Source organism: Salminus brasiliensis, chromosome 12 (assembly GCF_030463535.1).
Source record: "Salminus brasiliensis chromosome 12, fSalBra1.hap2, whole genome shotgun sequence".
Taxonomy (NCBI): domain Eukaryota; kingdom Metazoa; phylum Chordata; class Actinopteri; order Characiformes; family Bryconidae; genus Salminus; species Salminus brasiliensis.
In genome coordinates, this window is record NC_132889.1 from 26,398,671 (window position 1) to 26,410,110 (window position 11,440).

The 11,440-nt window shown below is 39.6% G+C and overlaps 1 protein-coding gene across 4 annotated transcripts in view; it reads left to right on the forward strand.

The window, feature by feature from the left end:
* tom1l2a (target of myb1 like 2 membrane trafficking protein a) overlaps positions 1–11,106 on the forward strand; it is a 35,043-nt gene extending 23,937 nt beyond the window's left edge. Inside the window, exons 13-16 of one of the 4 annotated variants that reach the window (XM_072694481.1) lie at positions 1,269–1,334; positions 4,627–4,686; positions 5,394–5,430; positions 7,062–11,106. In XM_072694481.1, coding sequence (XP_072550582.1) covers positions 1,269–1,334; positions 4,627–4,686; positions 5,394–5,430; positions 7,062–7,210 — 312 coding nt within the window. In that variant the 3' untranslated portion in view covers positions 7,211–11,106. Of the gene's footprint in view, positions 1–1,268; positions 1,335–4,515; positions 4,687–5,393; positions 5,431–7,061 lie in introns of those variants that run through there. The other 3 variants (XM_072694477.1, XM_072694478.1, XM_072694480.1) reach the window with 3 other exon arrangements.
* Positions 11,107–11,440: the final 334 nt, after the last annotated feature.

Sequence of the window (11,440 nt, forward strand, 5' to 3'; positions counted from 1 at the left end):
CAGATATAATTTATTCACTTTTTTATACTGTGTTTAGTTGGCCACTTTGCGAACAGGCTTCCGGTCCAGCACCAGTCGCCCATTCTGCAATGTCTAGTGTGACCACTGCTTTAGTTTGCGGTGTTTTTTTTTTGTTTTGTTTTTGTTTTTTGTTTTGTTTTTTCATTTTTGTTGTTTTGTTTGAAAAGAGTTTTATCACAGACATAACTACACTCTCATTTATTTAAATGTAGCATTTAGCATGCACAAAAATAATAAGCAGTATCCCAAAGTGTTAAATTATTGAAAATTTGTTTTTTTTGGTCATATTTCCCTGCTGAACCAGCTTTTGCTGATAAGCTGGTTTCAGATCAGCTTGAAAAGTTGATCATCAAAGCAAAAACACCCTTTGCTGATAATCTACCTGATTAACTAGCTTTTAACCAGCATAGTGTCTGTTGCATTTCTTTTTGGTCATGCTGGTCGTCAAGCTTAGTCATGTTGGTCACACTGGTCTTGCTGGTTGACCAGCTTGGTCAAGTTCGGTCATGCTGTAAATCTAGCCTGAAAACATTCTCTGTGCGTTTTTTTTTTGTTTTTTTTCTTTTAGCAGGGAAATTCCATTTTAATTTCATTATGTACTCTTTTCATTCCATGTTTTACAATAAATCCCAGAGTAAACTAGATATTATAACCCTAGTGGGTTACACCATAAATAAATGAATGAAGTATGTTGTAATTTCAGAATCTGTTTCAATATTAGATGCTGACTTTTAGCAATCCAGATATTAACAAACTCTAGTCTGTTTGGAGCAATGATGAAATCTCTATTACATGTCGCCATGCAAGTGGAGACTGATTACAACTGGTAGCCAAGCACTGTTCTCCTGCCTAGTGTGTTGAAACCTTCAGCCAGGCCAAAGTGTTACTACAGGACAAAGCAAGAACTTTGTGATCAGCTCAATGGTCAAAGTTTATTCCCTTTTTTTTCCCGTCCCACCTGCCTTGGTATGTTCTGATATCTCGTCTGTATTTTTAGAACTTTCTGTGTATTTCTTGATGGCAGCCTTTATTCTCTGTTAAAAAATAGAAATACGTTAGATGTTCTCTCTATTTTTCTCTTTCAGTCTGCTCTGTCTCTCTCTCTCTCTCTCTCTCTCTCTCTCTCTCTCTCTCTCTCTCTCTCTCTCTCTCTCTCTCTCTCTCTCTCTCTCTCTCTGAGTCTGGGATGGGTGGGCGTGGTGTTTTTCTGCTTCACGTTTGTAAGGTGTTTTCTGTTGTTGATTCAGCTGAGTGTAAAAGGTGATAACGCAGAAATGGAGCCCATAGACAGCTGGCTCATTACCCAAGGAATGGTGAGGACTTAGCACAGTAGCATTGTCTCCTCAGTGTCCTCCCTCATCCGTCCACTTGGTCACCACCCCCTCAACTCCATCCCTGTCCCCCTCACCACTGCTAAACCAGCCCACTCCACACAGTAAAAGGGATAGTCCTTCATATGAGCCTTAAGGACTTGGCGTCATTGAATTTGACTATATAGTATCATATTCAGTCTGTTGAACTGGGGCAGATCGTTTAATTGATTTATTGATTAGATTGTTTGACACAGTCTCTTTAAGCCTCTTTTTACCTTTATCCTGAAACTGAAGACCTCCTAGTGAAGTGCAGGTAATTAAATTGCTCTCACTGAGGAAAAAGGAAGAACCACATTGATGGGAGTCTTTCTCTTTTACATCTGAAAGCCTAGCTCTTCAGAAGTTTCATGGTCTGCTGCTTCTTTTCAGGGCTTTTCTTCTCACTCTGTCCCTTTTACTGTGGGTCACTCCATCCTTCTCCGTCTGCACTGCATTCGCTCACTGGTAGAATGGGGGGGGGGGGGGGGGGGCCTGCTTGTCCTATTGAATAGGTGTAAATTTTCATCGCATACAAGCAGGCCCTGGCCTCCATTATAAAGGTTAATCCGAGAGCAGCCAAGCCTTGTTAATGCAAGGTTCTGGAAGCTGCAGCAGAGTTCAAGCTAGCATGGCTTGGATCTACTGCTCCACAGAAATGGAGCAGACCCTGCCTTGCTCAGAGAGGGTAGTGTCTAATGTATGGTTTAAAAATAACAGACTCGGACATGTCTGATACATGAACTGTGAATTGCATGGGACAGAACGTTGATAATGCAGTACGTACATTGCGATCTCTAGAATCTACACTTAGACAGTACAGACAGTACAGACAGTCCTGACGACGAGCCAGCCTCGGCTCTCGGGATGTATTAAAATGATTCGCTGCTCTGTATTTCAACACTGATCCAGCAGCTGTGCAGTGAGATCTTTTTCCACTTGTCTCCAGCCCTTCTGATTAATTAATAATACTTCACATATTCAAGTTAGATTAAAAACACTAGTCTCGTTCATTTGTTTCTAAAACTATTAGACTGACATGTTAATAGTTTACTAACCAAGATTAATCCAATTTCGTAAGCGTTTGTCAGAAATGTTGTTCTGCATGACTGCGTGCTAAAGACCCTCTGAGACATTTATCACACAGACATTTGTCTTAAAGGAGTAGTTGGGTGAAAAACAAATTTACCCACTTTTCCCCTTTAGGCTGAATGTGAGACAGGACATGTTTGGTGTCCCAGGTTTGCTTCTTTAGTGCAACACTAGAGCTCAAGACCAGGTAGCTAACACGTCATGGAAACACATCAAGTTATTAATATTCACCATTTATGTTGGACACAGATGGAATGTGACTTCTGCCCTTTAACCCATCCGTGCAGTAAATGCACACTAGTGAACAAACACACAGAGTGACGTAGTGAGCACACGTGTCGAGGGCGGTGGGCAGCCTCCTCTGCGACACCCTGAGAGCAACCCTGAGAGCCCAACAGGGGCAGCTTGGTAACCCAAGTTATCAAATAAAGGTGCCATATATAGAATGGAAAACTATTTAGCCTCACATAGTTAATTAATCAGAGTTTGGTACATGGAAGTGACTTACAATTAACCTCAAACACTGTTGTCTATTCATAGAAAAGCAAAACCTGCATAAACAGAAGAGTATGGTAAAACAGGGCACGTAGTTATTAACATATTATAAGTAAAACCCCCAGAATTTACATACACCAGCATTCTTGCACTAGTCAAAAATGGTAGAGATTGGTACCAGCACATCAGTTACTTCCTGAAAAATGTGCTGCTTTTGTTACTATTGTCTTTAATTGTTTAGAGACACCTTTCCCAATATGTTCATCAGTAACACTGGTGAGCAGTCAGCATATCATTGCCAGAGTAGATACGTAGATCAGAAAGGATGCTACTTGAGGTGGGCCTCATGACCATGACTTTGTCAAATGACACTGTGCTGATCTCTATGATTCGGTCATATTTATTTATATGTTCTTATTAAAGAGCTAAAAAGCTAAAGCTACAAAACCATGCTGTGCTATACAGTGCGATGCAGCTTCTGTGTGAGCCATCACTGTCCCTCACAGTAACGAAGTGTAAAAATAAAGAAGCTTGCTTGGGACACCAAATAGCTGCTCAACTAGCTTTAGGGTAAGGAGAAAAGTTTGTACATTGCATCTTTTACTAACCTATTACTTATACTTAATGGTGAGTTATTCGGGACCTGGCAGATTATACTGAGGTAAACGCAGCACACTGCCAACCACGCACTGCTACTGTGTTCAGCAGCAGTTTTTCCTAACCTGTAGAGTTAATCCTGTATATAGTATGAGGCCATAGAGACCATAAAGTCCTAGCGTCTGCACATAATTGGCTTATTTTTACATATGGAGTTATCTAAATTTATCCATATGGACCTCAGGAGAGTCATTCTTGCTATTTAAATTCTTGCTCTTAAAATAAAGGTGCATCAAATTGTTCTTTGAGCGATGCCATGGAAGAACAAGTTTTGGTTCCATAAAAAACATATTTATAAAAGAGGTGTGTGAGAGTGTGAAGACCCTTTTTAAAGATCTAAATAAGCTTCATTTTACATAACAGTTCTTTACCAATTTAAAAGGTCTTTACTCTCACATCTTTTTTTTTGTTTTTGGTTCTTTATTGGAACCAAAAATGGTTCTTCTGTGGCATCACCAGTTTAAGCGGCTGTAGTTTTAAGAGTGCATAAAAATCAGCCTTTTTGTAAACTATGGAGCCATAGCGTTATCCTTAGGGAAGTGTGAGCTGATGTTTGAATGCAGAGGGCAGCCTCCACGGACCTGTCCTATGTTCCCTTGAACCCTGCGTTCACAAAATCTGTTTTTTTTTTATTATTATTATTTATTTATTTTTTCTGGCCACACTTCACAAATCTTCCTCCCAGACGGCTCCTCATCATCTTTCACTCTCACTCACTGCATGCAATACAGCAACATTCATGCTTGGTGTGTGTGTGTGTGTGTGTGTGTGTGTGTGTGTGTGTGTGTGTGTGTGTGTGTGTGTGTGTGTGTGTGTTCTGGGGGTGTGTGGGTCCTAAGCTCGTCTTTGTCTTGGTTTGACTCTGATTGCATGTTTTCTGTTGTTGTTATTTTCCTCGCAGACCTCCTTGTGATTTTTCTATTGTTTGTTGTTTTTTCTGTTTATTTTTGGGGCGGGGTTTAATTTGTGGCTTTGCGGGGGCCTTTGGTTTGTCCATGGCTTTGCTCCATAGATTCCTGTATCGCAGTCCTCTGTCATGGATGACATTGAGGAGTGGCTCTGTACTGATGTGGTGAGAATTCTTTACCTTGATTTCATTCTGTCTTTGCCATCTTTTTGTTGTTGTCATTCCATGTTCATTCAGTGTAACCTAATAAAACGGCACAGCTCTCCTAAAGCATCTTCCTATGTGTGATTAGCAGTCATTTGTTTGCTACTAGTAGTATTAATACAGTCAGCAGTCAAGTTTGCCACTCATCCATACTCATACCATGAAACTTTTTTGTTAAACTGGGGAACACAATATTAAGGCAATGGGAAATGATTACATAGAGTTTTGTCTCACAAAGGCTGTTGTTTGTCACTTGGTTTGTTGTGTGTGTTGACGTGCGAGTGCCTTAAAAGCCCTCGCGAATGGTGGTTGATGAATGTTTCAATAAAGTGGTGCAAATTGTTCTGTCACTCTAGTAAAATGTCATTTGTACTTGGCTGGATTGCTTTGTGTGTGTATTGATAAATGAAAGGTAGTATGTACAGCTTGATCCAACCTGAAAGTGGTATGCCCATTGTCCTAAGTGGAAGAATGAAAATGAAAGTGTGCATGACTGTTTTATAAAGCTATTTGTCTTGTGAAGGTGTACCAAAAGGTAAGTATCAACGTAAATACTTGATATTTGTCTTGTCATTGGTCAAGCAGTCAACCAGTGAGGTGGGTTACAATGGAAAAACAACGCCAGACCGACATTAAAACATGCCTCTTCTTTGTCTCTTGCTATACAGAAAGGAGATAAGACTGAGGAGGGGGTCACTAGTGAAGGTAGGAAGTGAAGTGAAGTGAATCAAAGTACTTGATTCATTGAGAATGAAGGTATATTTACTTCAAACACCAGTTAAAGTTTGGACACGCTTGTTTTACATTTTTGGCATTTGGATGATGCTCTTATCCAACAAATGTGGAGTTAGGAGTCTTGCTCAAGGACTATGAAGGGATCTGTCCTAAAAGAATAAGAGAGAGAGAGAGATGTGTGTGAAGAATCTTTTGAAGGTTTAAAGGAGGCGATATAAAGGGAATCAAACCCACGTCTGCTGTGCAGAAGGTAGTGTTGTTATCCGCTGCACTACACTATGCTAACATATAGTTCTATAGTCATATATAGATCAAAGTAAATATAATACTGTAATAAATGTAAAAATATAAATTAGTCATTTGTTTGACACTCTTCTTTTGTTCACTGCAAAATTTTGTGTTAATCTCTATTTGGATGAAACTAGTTTTGCATGGGAAGGAGGATAATGTAATTGTTAACAGTGTATCTCAGTGATTGTAAACCCATCGGAATCCACAAAGTCACTAATGGACTCTGTGCTCAGAAGACCGTAAAGAAGTCTGGTGCCTCTTATCTTTTTTTTAAAACCACCCATAAAAATAACCTTAGGTTGCATTAATCCAGTGCAAACTGCCATGTTAGTAGATCTTCTTTCACATTTTCCATTCCTCAGGTATGGAGGTGGTTTCCTCATTCTCCTCCATCACCTTAGTCCTCCTGGCTGGAGCAACACTGCTTCTCCTCTGTGTGTTTATGGCTCTTCCTCAAGACTCCACATGGCTCTGCCTGTGGTTTTAGAAGCTGAGGGATGCAGTAAAGTCTTGTAGATATTACCACTTAAACCAGTGAGGTTCTCTGCAGGGATGTTCTGTTAAAATTATCATTTTTTTTAACCACCAATAAAAATAACCTTAAGTTGCATTAATACAGTGCGAACAGGCATGTTGGTAGATCTTCTATCATATTCTGTGGAACAGTCAGTCTTTTCCAGGTTTCCTCAGGTATGGAGGTGCTCAACCATGCATGTAGTTGTGTCATGCTTATGTGGCAAAGCAAACTGCAAAAAATTCTGCATTTCAAAGTTTAAAGAATTATAAAGGACTTTTGAGACAAACTTATGTTTCTGGCAACTTTTGTGAGTTTAGTCTCCAGTCACCAGTGCACCTCAACCCTGGTTCTGGAGGCACGCTGCCCTGCATATTTTACTGGACTCCCTGCTTTAACAAACCCTCTGCAACTTTGAAAGGACTTGTTAATGAGCTGATCGGTTGATTTAGGTGTGTTGGGAGCAGGAAAGCACTGAAATTTGTAGGGCAGGGTGCCTCCAGGACGAGGGTTGAGAAATGGTGTCCTACAATTCTAGAAACCTGTAATGAACTGTCATATGTACTTTTTTGGTGCTCAGGTGATGTTAAATTCGAAGAGCCTCTCCCACCTCTGTTAGTACATTACAGAGATGGCTTTAGTTCATAGTTTGAGTGTGTCCAAACTTGTGACTGGTATAATACCAGGTCTGTAGCTGTGACTGTGTGTGGAAAATATAGCTAAAACTAGCTTGAATAAAACCGAACCAGCACTGTTGTGGAATTGTACCCATCATTCTCTTTTGATCATTTTCTAGAGTTCGACAAGTTCCTAGAAGAGCGGGCCAAGGCTGTTGACGCCGCTTTACCGTCGCCCCCTAGACGGGACCCCAGTCCTCCTATGAGCGCGCCAAGCAGCAGCCGCAAGAAGGCGGAGCGGACTGAGGACACCCTCTTTGCCTTGTAGAGAGCTAAGGTGGAGACGAGCTCCGCCCTTGTGTTCCAGCTCTGCTGTAGTGACCACCACCTTCGCACCTTGCCAACATCCACATGCCTGCCGCCCCCATTGCTGCTCTCCACGTCTTTACCGCTCTCTTGATGCGTCCGTTCTCTTCCATCACCTCAGTCCTCCTGGCTGGAGCAACACTGCTTCTCCTCTGTGTGTTTATGGCACCTCCTCAAGGCTCCACATGGCTCTGCCTGTGTCTTCAGGAGCTGAGGGAAGCAGTAAAGTCTTGTAGATATTACCACTTAAACCAGTGAGGCTCTCTGCAGGGATGTTCTGTTGAATTTTTTTTTTTTTTTTTTTTGACGCGTCGAGATCATTTAATGTGCTCAAGTTTATTAACGTAACGTTTAATATACTAAGCCCATGGAACTTTGCTTGTGTGAAAAGCATTGTTGTATCTTGCATTCCCCTCGTTTACTGACTAATTTGAGATGTCATTCCACAAAATCATTTCTAAACTTATTTTAGTTAGCCATTTAGCCATTCCTTGTTTATGTGTATTATATATTGTTGCTGTCATATCAAAAACGTGTAGCTTTGTTTTTGTTTTGTTTTGTTTTGTTTCTTTGCACCATTTAAAAACTACAGCCGCTATTATGTAATTTACATTGGTTTCTCTTTTAAAGTTCATTTTCATGGAAAATCTCTCCGAAATGGCACCCTTACAGAAGAAGGAAAGAACTTAAGGTTTCTGTTGGACCATTCATCATGAAATGCTTACACAATGTAAAGAACAACTACCAGATTCAGTGCATGCCAAAAGTGGAAAAACAGCAAAAATGGAGATACAGGGTTTTTACGTGACAGCAACGATATACCCCATTTCCACTCTCCTAGTAGTCGATAGTGTTTAGCTGTTCCTAAAAACAAAGGGAAACCACAAAAAAAAAAAAAAAAAACCCATCAAGAAATGTCTTGCGTCAGCCGCTCCGTTTGTGCACTGCTCTGAGTGATGGCTTAGTAAAGGAAGCCACCTGCACCATGCTTTTCAGAATGATCAAAACCATCAAACTCCTCTAAACCAAAGACAGTGTAGCTGAAACTTGCTCTCCAACAAATGTTCTGAAAAAGATGTGTTCACTCTCGTTCCGAAGAGCTAAACATGTTTCCGAACAGCTGCGACGGCCAGAGCGAAACGATTTAAAGCACACGGTCTAGTGAACACTGTCCAGAGTGTTAAATTCACCCGGAGAAAAGATTAAGTATTTGTGGGAGAGAGAACTTTATTTTGATAATCATGTACTTTTGTTATCTGTGCGCTTTTTGCACTAGCCTTGTTTCAGGCTACAAAAGCACAGAGAGAAAAGTCAGGACAGGAAAGTCTGGCCCCTTTGGAACGGGATCCAAAGTAAATACCTGCAAAAGCAAATTGAAATGAGAGCGGATGGAATTTGTTTCGTGATAGGCTCTGGACTTGCGGTATTAAATAATGGTAGCATCATTTGTAAACTATGTATTCATATGTATACATAAAAATACATGTATATACATCATGATAATGTTTATATTAATAGCATTTGTCATACATTTTGGGTAAGAAAGTCTGTTTGCTCTTGTGTTTCTTTGTACATGTATTAGTGCCAGTTTGTGACCACACACAAGAAAACGGAATGGCATGTAGCCCAGTCTAGTTGCTGAACTGACACGGCTAACCGAATACCGTCGCCATCAGATCCTTTTTTTTTATTATTTTTTTAAAAATATATAATTAAAGCTGCCCATCACATTGTCTGACCATTTCACAACCATTTTGGAACTGGTCCAGAATGACTAATCTAGTTGCATTAAATTACATTTAAAGTTAAGAATCTTGTTTTTCCCTTCTCCTGAAAAATGACCACTTTATCAGATTCTTGTTTCAACAGCACCAGTAGGGTGCACGTGTTCATGCTGTTTGATGGGTAGGAGATGTTGTTAGGTAGATGGATAGATGAAGTGTAGCTTATTTGGCTTCGTGGCATTACGTGAGGCAGAAGAAAGAGAATGGAAATACTAAGAGGAAAGGTGGTGAACTGATTGGAAGCCGAGTTAGGGACAGGTTCGAGATGTGATTGATGATTGAGCTCTAGGCTCATTTTAATATAGTCTGTATATACGGCTATGTTCACATAGCAGGTAAAAATGGCCCAAATTAGATTTTTCTTGTGAAACGTGACTACGTGTGAACGGCAAAAAAAAAACATCAAATCTGATATTTTGACCACATCAAATCGGATACTTTCGTATGTGGTATTTAAATTTGATACATAACCGATATGCAACAATTTGATTGTCTGAGCAGCCGGATTGGAATTTATACGACTTTTACGTCAATCGAACTTTACATTCGCTGAGAAGAAGGGGAAATGGATGATAGACAGCAGTGAGGGAGGTTTCAGTGGTGGGATGGTGAGCCACTGGAATTCCTTCATAGCTCCTGGGATACTGGCAAAGATGAAACTGAAACCTCATGTGAAGCTTTGCTCTTTTGAGCAAGTGCTTCAGTTTAGGAGTATATACCGTTTAGACGAATGTTGGACATGTGAACAGCCTACAAAAACGTCGGATTTGGTGAGAAATTTGGATTTGGGCCCCTTTGCCTACTGTGTGAACGTAGCCTTAAGCACTGAAGATGCAGTAAATGTAGTCATTAATTCAACCTTGCAATTCAACGTTAATATTTTTAAAAAAATAATATATACAGTATTATTAATGCAGAATTATTCATACATTAAACAGTGTTGGATCTTCTCAAGCAGTGTACATTAATACAACAAAACAAAATGGTCAAAAACTGCTAGTCGGTTTAAAATAAAAAAAAGTCTGTACAGGAGGCACAAAAGCTCTGTTGTGTAATTCTGTATAGAAGGCTCTGTATGAAAGTACAGCTCAGAAAATATGTGATATTTAAAACGGTTCTTTATTATTATTATTTTTTTTCTTGATGTGGGGTTGGTTTCTTAGACAAGGATGAAGGCTGAATGTGAAGAAATGACTCAGATCAGCTCTTGCAAACATTTTCCTGCTCGATTTACTAAAGTTCCACAGTGCAGTTAGCAGCGTGCTGGGTCCGGATGGTGGCACTATTCTACCCTTTACAAGTCAGTGGAGCATCACTATGATTTTGAAGCTGTCACTTTAAAGTAAAAATGCTTCATAGTGCTGCTTTAATCCTTTTCTGGGAAATCAGCCCATAAGGTTTATTGAAAGCTTTAGACCAGTGGTCACCAACTCTGCTCATAAAGATCTGCCCTCCTACAAACTTTAACTTCAACACTAATCAATCCATCTAATTAACACCCTCATAGCTGCTTGATTACCTGCCAGATGTTTTAGATTTGGGTTGGTGTGAACTTGGAAAGATATAGTTGGTGACCACTCCCTCTCATTTGTCACTGAAATACTGAAACCAGGCTGCCATAAATCCAAGCAGCAAAAAAAAAAGAAATAAAATGTTACTGATTGCAGATTATTGTAGTATATATACTTCATATATATTACATCAGTAGAAATAATAGCAGAATTCAACTCCAATGCGGTGGTTTCAAAAATCAAAAATGTAATTATCCTGTTATAATAATTTGTTAAACTGTCTTATACCCGTTAATATAGAATATACTGGTTATAAGATATTTTTGGTTGTTTTAGCCTTCTGTTACTTAAACCAATGAAACTAAGAGCTGTCAGTAATCTGTCTGTGTTCTCTAAAAAGCTTTGCTTTCAACTGAGGTGGCAATCGTTATTTGTAATAACTGCTTTAATGAATGTTACCATGTGACATAAAAAGTCTTAACTATTTTGATTATTTATCTCAAAGATTAATGTCAGTGTATTTTAGGATATTGAAATGTAATAAAAAACATCCTATTGTGGGATTTAATGTTTACCTGTCTTGTTTTTATCAAATTTATAAGGGGCTCACTTTCAGACCTTTCAAATCACAGGGGAAAAAAATGTTCTGCATCTGGGACAATGTCTGTATATGTCAATGCAAACAAGCTGGTGAAATGGTTTGGACATGGCACAACAGAACATAAGTGATTTAAGTATATATATATATTAATTATTGCAAGTCAGGCCAAGACTGCTCTGCTGAGAGCAGCCATAATTCAGCAGCGCCATCGTTGTTAAGAGCTGGCTGTGTTACTGTCGGTCGTTGACCCACTTCACCTAGCCTCACTTGCCTTCTGTCACCTTGTTTTGTTGTGA